The sequence below is a fragment of the Melanotaenia boesemani genome, chromosome 22 (genome assembly GCF_017639745.1).
Source record: "Melanotaenia boesemani isolate fMelBoe1 chromosome 22, fMelBoe1.pri, whole genome shotgun sequence".
In the NCBI taxonomy this organism is placed as follows: Eukaryota; Metazoa; Chordata; class Actinopteri; order Atheriniformes; family Melanotaeniidae; genus Melanotaenia; species Melanotaenia boesemani.
This window is the reverse complement of record NC_055703.1, coordinates 20,816,062-20,828,472: the sequence shown is the minus strand read 5'-3', so window position 1 is coordinate 20,828,472 and position 12,411 is coordinate 20,816,062. Positions and strand designations below refer to the sequence as shown.

Genomic DNA, 12,411 nt, shown 5'->3' with positions numbered 1-12,411 from the left:
AAATTCTCATGTCAAACAGCGAGCACTTCAGGTTCTTTGCTAAACCCAGTCAGGAAGTGAAATATGTTCTTTTTATAGATGTAACCAAGGGAACTAGCAAACTGGCATCCATGAAGGTGATGGTTGTGTTGTAAAAAGATGCATATTATGCCTAACAATGATCGCCTCCAAGCTGTTATTTTTTATTTCTGTCTAACCAGAAATTGGCAAATGTTTTAAGAAAAGTGTTGTAGTTAAATGAACAAAACTCAGAGGTGAAAACAAGTTGTAAAATATTGGTTTTCAACTCATACTGCAGACACATCAATGAAGGCACAGAACATTACAGCAAGGATTATGGGAATTTTGAGGCTTAAGAAACAGCAGAGGATGACATCTGCTCCAATCTGGATAAGTTTGAACAAGCAATATTTCCCTCCTCCATCAAGAGTTATATGAAAGAATAAATTGATTATATGAGGTCTAACCAACAAGTCCCCCAAGTTCTTTCATTTTACATCAATTCTCATACTTTACATAAGTTTTCCAAGCTCAAAACTTGCACTTGTGTCACTTTAGCTCAGTTTTACTCTTTAAGGATAGCTCTCTTGTGTTTCTTATGTATCCTGCCCTTATAGATTATTCAGTCCTGCACTGTTTATCCAGTCAGCTTCACATCCTCCAGAGCAAATTTCTTGGCAAGAACACATTGTTCAGAATGACAGTTACAAAGGCAGCAAGAAGAGGAGGCTAAAAGCTGCAGAAGAGAACAAATCAACAGCTTGAGTTATTAATGTGAACAAAAGCTTCCCAAACAATAATTTTATGTAGCCCCAACAGGCAGTAAATAACAACCCTCTCTATTCTGGAGTCTCCTGATTTACAAACTCAACACTGGCTTTTCCTCGCTTGCTTGAAGACAACACATATTTTCTGTTATGACATACATTATGTCTTTCTCCAAAACAAGCTAACTCCCCTGCAGCTGTATGGTGGGAGCATGCCAGGAGATAACATTGATGAAAGTGGGGAGTTTAAACCATATCAAATCCATATGTGAAATTATTAATCCAAAGAGACAGAAAAGGGTTTCTTTTCTGTGATGGACTAGCAACATGTCTTGGGTGTTTGGCATTAGCTGCATCAGGCTCTAGCTCTATGCTTTCCTCAGCAGCCTTTCCCAAACTGGGGGTCCCAAGATAATTTCTGGGGGTCACCAGATCATTGTAAAAAAAAACATTTATCAAATAATTATTGTTTTTTTTTAATTAGGGCTGTCACAAATTAAATGCGTTAAGGCAAAGACATTATTCTTTGGAATTGACACGATAATATTTTAATGCATTAATGCGTAAACAACAAAGTTACTTATGCCGTATTAAGAAACAGAATTTGACATTATCTCAGCGAGAGAAGCTCATTTAGGTCACACAGGTGCTTCGTTACAGCGGCGAACCGAATCCACCAAAAAACACTTTGTGGCTCAAAACGTTGGGGAACCACTGCTCTAAAGGATAAAGTGTTAATTGCTGGTGGTGGCCGCTTTTTCACAAGTATTATTTATGTGTGTTAAACAGACATTTTACAGGTTTCAACGTTTACACTCATGCATTCACACAGGTATAACAGGTGTCTAAAGATTTAAACGTTTCCAGTGATATGCTGCAATGTAACATTGCACATACAATGCATCTATAGAGCTGCATAAAACTATTTTGGTTATGCAACATCAGGGAACAGAAAACTCTCTGTAATACCGTTGCAGAGCAGATTTATAGACATGGTACCAGACTCCATTGTAATGTAAACAGAGTAGGATAATATGATGAAGTGTCATTATTCAGACCGCAATAGGATTTCTATCTTTTCACTCCTGTAGGTATGAGGTGCAGGTCGTGGGAAAAGTGTTTTCATCTGTGGATGTGAGGTTCAGTCTGACTTATTCATTCACTGGAAATATTGCATCAGCTAACATGAACACTTCAGTCATGCCTTGACTCCATGTGTTCAGGTTTCCAGTCATACTCGAAAATAAAATATCTCTGTTTATTGTGGGCATGTACAAGTACACACCCATGATATGCCTCATTTGTTTTAACTGGACAAAGTCCAAGAAATAAGCAGCTTTCAAGTCACATTACAAACAAAAGACCAACAAGAACTCTGAAAAAGAGTTTAGTATTATTCTTTTTAAACAGCAGCAAGAAACTAAGAAAGAAAAGTCACAAAAGTGCTTCCAGGAATGAAAAAAGCAGAAAAACTTGGAAACTTTAAATCCAAATAAATATATCAACTTGATTTAGAAGTATTAAAAAACGCTCTTGCCTCTAACTCAAAGTCTAAAGATGATTGCCAACTGCAGACTTTAAGATCATGACAGTAAATATTTGACATTATTTACATTGTGGGATTCCACACATCTTATCACATCCACTTTTTCCCTCTACTCACCCTCAGCTCTTTGGGAACAGGTGTGGCAGGGGGTGTTTCCGTGATGTCATCATCAGGGGCGGTGATGCGCAAGAAGTCAACGTGTTTTGGTCTGGATGGATGAAAAAGAGACCTGCAGTGGGACAGAGACTCCTCCACCTCCAGTTGCCAGAGCTCCTCCTGCTTCTGCAGAACCTCATCTGGAGAAAACAGGACACAAACAATTAGATGTGACTCACAGATTCTAAATCACTGACCCCCAAAGTGAAAAGCTGTTAAAGAGTCTTTATTGCAAAGCCACCCTCCACCCCCCTTCTATCTCCTAATGAGTAGTCAGGGTCATGATTTCCTGTAATGCAAAATGTAAATATGTTATAATTCTCAAAGGAAAGCAAAAATGTCAAACTTTTGGAGCCCTAAAATGTTGTCATTTCAAGTATTTTGGGATTTTCTTTTTTCTTTTTATTTTATTTTGCATAGTTTTGTGTAATTATTATCATCTGTGGATGTTTGGTCTTTTTCAGTATTGTTCCTATTACATTTCTGCTTAATGTCTTGTGTGTGCGCTCTAGTTTTCACTTGGGTTTCCTTGAGTTCAGGTAAGGATTTCTGTGTTTGTAATTTAATTTTAACTTCTCATTTTCTGTTTTCTTTTGTAAAAGTTTCACCTGTATGTATTCTGTTGTGTTTATTTTCTGCTCTGTTATTACACCTGGTTTCTAATAGTCAAACCTGTTCTGCATTTGGTCATTAGCTCATTGTCTAGACAGTCTTGATTTGTCTCTGTTCTTATGTCTGCCTGCCTGTTGCCTCAAGTCCTGCATTTGGGTCCTTCCTCCTTGTCTGTGGCCATGGATAATAATGGTAATGTAATATGACCATCATTATAATAACAAAAATATCATAACTCATAATGATTATGGTAAAACTGCCATATTTTGAGTTGTTTATCAACACTTAATTAATATTCTGGTGAAATTGTTCTGTCATAGAACAAAATCGTGTCTAAATACTTAGACTCTTATGGAAGAGTATTAGGGCCACTGAAGACAAAAAAAATTTAATTCTGAGAAAAAATTTAGAATTCTGACTTTAATCTCAGAATTCTGAAATTAAAGTCAGAATTCTTAGTTTTTTCTCAGAATTCTATTTTCTTTTCTTCAGTGGCCCTAATACTCTTTCGTAGACTCTGGATGCATAGCTGCATAAAACAAGTAAGTGGCCACAAAATACTAATAGAAAATATTAGAAAGTCATTTACTTTAACTGCTTGTGGAATAACAACTAGCTGATTTTTGTCCTCTGAAACACTCAATCAGGGATCACCAACTCTGGACCTCTTGGGCCCGTGTCCTGCAGGTTTTAGATGTTTCCGTTACAAAAAGTATTTTTAAAATAAGGTTATTGTTAAGAAGTAAAATCGTAATAAAAGTTATGAATTAAGAAGTAAAATCCAGCTGTAATAATGAAGTAAATACATTCTACTAATGCACTGCTAAATTTGCTAGTGTACAAAAAGGAGCATTCAAATTGTAAAAAGTAAACTGCAGCCAACCAAATACTCATGTTTTTACTAGAGAATAAAAAAGGAAAGATGTGCAAGGCCTGGTCAAAGCTCGTGTTTGGTTTTTCCTCTCTTTAGTAATGCGGTTGTGCAATAACAAATTCTTTATTGTAAAGTAAGTAGAAGACAAATATAAAAATTCTACGATAATAACATAATTATGAATGTTGTTGCTGCATTTCCGCTAATAACTTTCCCTGAATGTAGCCAACAGAAATGAACAGTTATCGCATAAACACGCATGATTATAACAAAGGAATTTTGAGTGATTTCTTTGGAGCCATGCAAGATTAATGGCTATTCATCTTCTGGCAATTGTGCTGACTGAGCAGCCATCAAAGTAGTTTAGAAGAGTCATTTAACTCCTAGATTAATTCCTTTATTTATTCCTGCACAGCAATGGCCTTCAAAAGCTGCCACAGAGGGTTGAAGTCTTATCAAAACTGCCAGCATGAAGGGCTTGGAGTCCACTATGGTCAAGTTAATAAGATTCTGCAGCCACTCATGTTGCATATGCAGCCAAAGGCAGATCAGCTTTGTAGAGGGCAGTGTTTTCTTTCACTTCCAGATAGTCTACATTAGATTATTATGTAGACATAAAGGGTCAGTATTTTGTTCCAACAAAGGCTTAAGTTAAAATTCATAATGAATAATGAAAGTAATACTTTTGTACGGAATGAAATGGGTCTGAATCATTTGCAGTGATTTTGAGTCAAATTGTGACTTCATAAATCAGAATCAGATTGCATCATGTGATGCGTACAAATTCACAGCCCTATCTGAGTTATTTTTAATATGTATTTCCTTTAGAAATATCTTCTTGTAAACAGTTTTCTCTGATTCAGTGTTAAATGTAGTTATAACATAAGTGAAGTACAAGTACTTCAAATCTATAAACTTAGTTAAACTTCTGTAAAATATACTGCAGGCAAATGGCAGCTGTGTAACTTTTAGGACACACAAATGTTCCAGAAGATTTAACAGCTTATAGAAATGTGTTATCTGCCCCCAGTTTGACCACACCAAACAGTGAACTGGACTTGATGGGAGAAACCCAGAAGGCCATGACTGCTTTTCTTCCTCTGTTTAATCATCATCCTCTAAAGCATTTTACAAAGCTCAGAGCTTTAATCCTATTTGGGCGACCTGCAGTGCTGCAGCCCGGCAGAGTGCGCTGTGAGTTCATGAGAAGGGAAGGAAACACAGACTGATCTGACTCAGTGCCACATGCTGCTGCTGCAAATGTATTTAATGGGAAATATTTGTATGCACAAATGAGCTGTGGTTTTCTTTTCATATTATGGCTTGACATGGAGTCTGAGTGGATATTATTTTATCATGGGCCAATAATGTTGGTATTAAAAAATAAAGGCCACTTATCTTGGAGAAATGTTTGACATTAAATAAGCAGATTATTTGCAACAAGAGGAAACAGACATCACTTGTTCCAATGCTGGATGTTTATACACATAAATGGGCACTAATTAATTAAAATATCCTTATAATGAATTAGGTCTCACAAAATAATGAGGGTCATGATAAAACTTCAGTGAACCAGTGTTGCAAAATTATCTAAAAGAAGCTCAGTGTGATTAATTTTCATCATAAGTCTCTTCTGGGTCACATGAGCGCACATACATCTTCGTGGGAACTTAATGAATCTGACCTTTTACCATTAAAACTAATAATTAACCCAAACTAACCCTAAACCAAGTCCGAGGCCAAATGTCTCCACTGTTGTTGCATGTCTTCACTGCCAGGACCAACTCAAACTGCTCCTTGCAAAGTTAGAAACTCACATCTATACACATATTTTCTAATCTCTGAGGAGACATCAGAGGTCAGTGCAGATCCAGTTCTTTAAGGATGACCACGTCAGGTGCTCAGAAGTACTTCATGCTTCAGCGAACACACACACACACACACACACACACACACTACAGACATTGAGGATGTGTGGTAGTCTGTAAATAATGAACCCTTGCTGTTTGACATAACACCACATCTGAATATGTGTGTGTGTGTGTGTGTGTGTGTGTGTGTGTGTGTGTGTGTGTGTGCGTGTGTGTGTGTGTGTGTGTGTGTGTGTGTGTGTGTGTGTGTGTGTGTGTGTTCACCGACCCAGAGGAGACTACAGAGGCAGATCAGACCAGACACTGGGCTTCAGCTGGCGCTTTTAAAGCTGTATTTTACTCAATGTGTAAATCTGACAGTCAGGACTCAGCATGTACACCATCTGTTCTTCTTCTGACGTTCACTTCGCTAACCAACCACTAAAAGTCCAAGTCCAAATGTATAACACACATTTTTCCCTCCTGCAGCACTGCTAAGGATTTTTTTTCCTCCTTAATCACTACATGCACAAAAACTATGAAGCACATAAAGAAATCTGTAGTGTGAAAGTGAGGTTGTGAATCCTTTGTCTCGCTTCAGAACACGTAATAGGAAAAAAATATATTGGTCTCTGTAATGAATCTTACTAATTTGTAGAAATAAACCTGCCTGAGCCACCTCTACCACTTGGTTTGAGTATGTAATGCCAGAAGTAAGTATTTGATATCCCATAACAATGTCATGTGTTGACCATCACTGGTGTTACAATATTAACTGTTATTACAACCATTTGTTAAAAAAAAACATTGATTCTTACTATTAATGTCCACAGGGAATGCAAACATTAAATAGTCAAATGAAATGGTCACAAAATGTCTGTTTACTACTAACATCCACACACTTAACCAGCCTACTCTACCAGTTTCCTTTCCCAATAGATTTAATAGAAAAGGGTGTCCAAACATTTGACTGCATCAAGCACCATCTGACCCAACAAAAGCTATGCCACTTTTCTACCATACTTTACTGTCATATGTTATTTTAGTATATTAATGTCTGTATACAAGTATGAAAACTACATAGATTTTTTTTTATTGATGATCCTATCTTTCACTTTTTCAAGCATTTTTTGCAACACTGCTGCACTCGTGTGAAGAAATGTTGCTTTAGTAAGAAAAAGGTGGTGGTGGTGTGCAGCAGAGAGGCAGCTTCCCTTTTTTTTTTTATCTTGAAATCTTAGTATTAATTTAATCTGGTTTTAAATCAGTTTTTATTACTTGTACTGCTTACTAGTGCACTGCTAGACATCAGGTTTAAATATGTTAAGAGTTAACCTGAAATGTTTTAGATGCTCTGGATATAAATCCTGACAATTGCTTTAGTTTTGAGTGTTTTCCCATTCCCTATGTTTGATCTAGGAATTAAATTTAGGAATGATTTGCTGTGTGTATGTATGTATAATTTATATGTAATTTTTTTCATTAGATCATGCATCAAATCTTTTTCAGTGTGTGAGAAGTCAGTACTATAGGTGTCCAGGCATGCTGTTGTAGCCTGTGCAAAATGTGGTTTGGCATTGTCTTGCTGAATTATGCATGTTCTGCTTGGCATCCAGGGAAATTGCTCCAAAACCTATAAACAGCATGAGAAGCAGCAGTGATGGTGCCTGTTGTCCTTTTCATCAATCACATAACTAATGTGCATCATATTCAAAATCCATGAAGAAATCTTTTTAGTTCCATTTCTTATTCATGTTTTTGCAAAAGAACCAATTTAAAAAATGACATGAAATATTTGCAAATCAGCAAATTATTTCTAAGCCATATTTTGCACAGGACACCTGTCATTCTGCAGATGGAGTTGTACAAGATATTTAAATTATCTTGTTAACATTTCAAGTATTACGCATTGTGTTTTCAAACTATGTAAAGGTTGTCAGATCGGATTCAGGCTGTAAGTTTAAGATTTCCAGAGAAGTACGCAACACTAAATATGGCTATACATAGTCCATAGTAACAACTTAATACTGAAAACATGCTTAGATTCATGCTTTGTGTTTACATGTAATTTTTTCACACGTTTGGCAATAGTGTTTTAACAATACTGTTCATATTATGCTGTTGTTTGTTTCAAACAGAATAGTTTCATGTGACAAATATGACTTTTTTACCTTGTTGAGATAAACCTTTTTTACCACAGTGATTTACACTGTGTTACTGATGGAAACAAACATTTTCTTATGCACTCATATTTATTATAAAGCTCAATTGTTAAAGTTTTCACTGTTTCAGAATTTTCATCACTACCATCACAACACCACCTGAGGGGATTATAGTTTTTTTTGTTTTGGAAGAACATACAACATTTTACCTGAAGAGAGCAGATATTCTTGGTCTGAAAGCGAAAACTGCTTCTGTGTGTGCCTCCAATCAGTTTCTGCTCCTACAGGGTTGCTAGTGGTACTTTTACAGCCTCCAGGTCCCAGAGCAACCAGTTTATCTTCTTCTGAGTTGGTCCACACTCTGTGTCCATCTGAGATTTCTGCTTCATGCTGATCAGTCACATTGGTCAGACTGGATGTGAGAGGAGATGACAAGATTGGGGACAAGCTTTCCAAACTGCTGCATGTTCTGGCAGACAGGGTGGGTGAGAAAGAGCACGATAAGGACCTATCTGGAACAGAGAAGGTAAACTGGTGAGGAAGCGATGGTAGATTCAGAGGCCTTTGCATCACGTGACTTTGCTCCTCACCCTTAGTTTTCCATTCTTCCATCTTCAGGGCCTGTTGGAGACTTTGGCTCAGAGCTTCACCCAGAATACGAAGCTCTTCAACTATCAGAGGACCGTCGTCATTGCAGCTGCTGCCCTGGCTGTCCAGCCGGGACTGAGTTTTAAACTCAGCTTGGCTTTTTTGCTGCAGAAACTGGTGCTCTTGAAGATACCCCAATGAGGACATCTGAGTTTCATCTTGTTCTTCACCACCATCTTTGATCCAGTCTGAGCTGGTGAGACTCACCCTGCGTATGATCCTTTCCACCTCCTCGATCTTGCCCATCACCCGCTGTTCTGCAGCCTCCTGAGTCGACTTCATCTCAACATTTTCAGCCTTCATTTTCTCATGTGTCTGGCTTGTAGCTTTGCTGCTTTTTGCCCCGTCACTAGCGTCAGAGGAAAACCTGGAGCAAACGTCATTATCATATTCAGAAAGCTCAGTGTCTGAGTCATGGGGAGAAGATTCTTGCTTTGAAGAGAAAATCTTTCTGGAAAAAAGAGGACTTTTCTTGCTGAGCGACTTCTGTGAACTTGCAGGTGAAGCATCGGAGAGTTTCACCCTCCACACTGGCTTTAACACCTGTGATGAATCACTTTTTTCCTCACTTTCTTTTGCAACTAACTGTTTTCCTCTGGCAGCTGAAGTCCACTCTCCAAAGATAGGAGAACTTGTTGTATTAGGCTTTGTCAGCCTTTTCGCCTTCAGAGGCACTTGTGGAGTCCCAGTTGTCATCTTGAGGTTATGATGAAGTTTACCAGTGTAAACTAACCCTTCTGCTCTCCTCCTCCTCTTCCGAGGGATCTGTTTCCTTTGGGATTTTAGTAAAGCATCAGAACTTTCAAAATGACAATTAGGCTGAAGTTTTGTGGCCTGCTGATTCCCCATATTCATGAAAGCCTGGCACACTGAGCACAAAGGAAACAACTCCGTTAGCCAACAGATCTCAGAGTTATCCAATGTTTTGAGGGCTTCTTTGGGGTCTGTAAGGCAGAACTTGTCTGCTTGACCTTGCTTCGTGCTGTCTGCTGAATCCTCCTCCTCGTGATTAGAGGATGGTCTTTCATGGGTGCGCAGAAGTGCTTTGGAGGGGGGAGATGAGCCTCTGCAGAGGGAAAGAGATGGACTCACAAAGCTCCTCTCATTGAAAAGTCTGTAGAGAGATATGATGGAATGAGTACTCTCCATTGTGTTTGCAGATGATTTCTTTGAACAGCCGCATGAGCCCTGCAAAAACAAAAACAGAAGAAGATAAACAATTTCATATCTTTTCAAATGGGTTTATGCCCTTGTATCCACTCAAAATTTATTTCCTCTAAATCTTTAGAGCCAAATAAAAGCAGTATTAATATTTTAGATTTTTAAATGAACAGACAAAAGTCAATTATAATAGCAAAAATAAATAATAACTGAATAATTGATATTTCTTCCAACAGCACAAGTGTTTGTCTAGTATAGTTTGGTAAAGACCTTGTAAATCAATATTAAAAATAGGTTGTAAATGAAACTGTCAAATAACAAAATCAACATAATTCTTCACATCCACTTACTTGCAGCAACCTGCAGCATCCCTTGTTGCAGAAGGAGGTCACTCTACTGTTGCACCTGCTTTGGCACCCAGGTAACCGTGGGCAACTATCCTCCCCCTGCCGTGGCACACAAGTTTCCACCAATCGCCACCGCAAGCGGAAAACATTAACATCGCCGATTGGCTCCTCGGCTGAAGCTCAATGTCACTAATCCCCCCGAGAGCTGACAGGTACTGAGGGGGGCAAAGAAACAAACAGACGGTGGGGATTTGGACTAATTAGTGTAATCCCCTTGACTTTAATCAATACCTGAATGCACACAAAGTGGGCACGACAACAGTGGTTCTGTAAGGACATGCTTTTGCAGTAAAAACATCAGAAAAATGATAAGTGGTAGTCCTAAAACCTTTATCACTTAAATAAAAAGTATGTATTGTGATGCAAAGTGAGCTCTCTCAGCATCCGCATAAGATTGCTGTGTGTGAGCTGCATGCTCAGGTTGTTGTATATAGATCTTAGATGTGTTGGATAACTCATTCTGTAATAACAGTGTTCATGTGTTTTTTTTCTCGAGTACTTATCAAACATTAATTAATTTAATGTAATCAGACTCTGGGCAAACTCAGAGGTGATGTCCCTCCATGTAATTTAATTGTGTGTGTTTAATTGCTCTGTTGCTGTCTAAATTACGTTTGCTCTGCAGCAGTTTACTGACCACAGAGTCTATTTAGGTCAGCTGTGCAACATGCTGAGCCACACAGAGCTAATCTGACCGCTGGCCAGCTGTCTGTGCTGTCTGTGCTGTATCACAGAAGCTTAAAGAAAACAAACAGCTGTGAGTGAGATAATGACATCTTAGAGGTTGGAAAGAAAGAAGATATATATCTGAGCTAGGTTAAAAGAAACATCTACAAAAAGTGACAGAGCAGCCTCTACTTCTTAAGGAAGCTGGGATCATTCAATGTCTGCACCAAGATGATGTTCTCCGCTGTGGAAAGTGCAGTCTGCTTTGCAGCATCAGTTTGAACAGAAACATCAGAACGAGAGACTGTGCTGGTGTCTGATCTGGAGCTGATTGTACAGAGAAGAAAGCTGCACAAGTGAATGAAAACAATGGACCATTTTTCACACACAAAACAGTGAAGAAACAGCAGAGTGTGTTTAGTAAGAGACTTCTTCCAATACATTGCGAGACAGAAAGGTGCAGGAGGTCATTCTTGCCAGCAGCCATCACCCTCTGAAACTAGACTTAACAGTAAAATAAATTTTTAATTGATTATTATTGTTTTTAGGCCTACTAAAACATTACAATTTCCCGCAGGGGATTAAGTATTTGAATTTAATTCAAGTTCATTCACTTAATTTGGTAACAACTTGTAACTTGTGTTACGTCTTCTGTCTCAAACGTGAGTCACTTTTTATTATGCATCTGAACCGAGGGCTCAGGCGATGTGGCGTATGAGAGAAAGTAAAAAACCAGTGAACCTCTATCATATACAGTCTTGCTGTATTTAAAATGATCTTTAAAAAGTGTGCTAAGAAAAGTAAATAAATCAAGCAAATCCTGAATTTATAGTCTTACTAGCTAATACCATTACATGAGATTTGTTGTATTTGTTGATGTACTCTGCACAAAACGTCTACATTCATGTAAAGCTAAATTAATAAACATAGTGCAGTTACACTAAGTGGCCACTAGATGTCAGTGATGTCTTGGTAGAAAGCGGCAGAACCTTTGATTCTCACGACAAAAGTTGCATGTTATTATTTTGCATGAAAATTGATGTGAAACACAAAATAGTTTTAATGCAAGGCATACATTTTGGTTGTGGAATAATGAGCAATTATTTTGTATTTTTTTTCTTCTTTTCCCCTGTATGTAATCTTCACTGAATTAGCAGTTTAAGTAAAATAAGTCAACAACCTGTTTCTCTCTGTTTCTAACATAATTTAATGTTACGAATCAACTCCATATCAGCAGCGTCTGATGGAGGTTTAGAGCATTTTCATGATTTTAAATCCGAAATGACAACTAAAACCCATCCAAAGTGATGCAGGATTAGTTTTGCAATGCAGTTATATTGTGAATGCGAATCTAACCCAGATGAAAGAAAAACTGATTGTTAAAGTACGATTAAGTAAACACAATATAATATTTACATTTATGCAACAAGTACAGTGCCTCGGGAAAATGAAACTGAGTATCAATACTGACACAATAAAAGGGAAAACTCAGTTATTTCACTTATTATTAACCTCCGACTTGTCACTAAATGTCTGCTGCAAGGATGCGTACGTGTAAACTT

At 37.8% G+C, this 12,411-nt stretch overlaps 1 protein-coding gene across 1 annotated transcript; it reads right to left on the bottom strand.

Annotated features, from left to right (window-relative positions):
* Positions 1-637: 637 nt before the first annotated feature.
* Positions 638-10,278, bottom strand: LOC121634258. Its single transcript, XM_041976793.1, has 6 exons — positions 10,182-10,278; positions 9,758-9,803; positions 9,587-9,681; positions 8,177-9,484; positions 2,431-2,609; positions 638-736 (listed from the first exon to the last, which is right to left on the bottom strand). The coding sequence occupies exons 1-6, from the start codon at positions 10,276-10,278 to the stop codon at positions 638-640; spliced, it is 1,824 nt and encodes a 607-aa protein (XP_041832727.1).
* Positions 10,279-12,411: the final 2,133 nt, after the last annotated feature.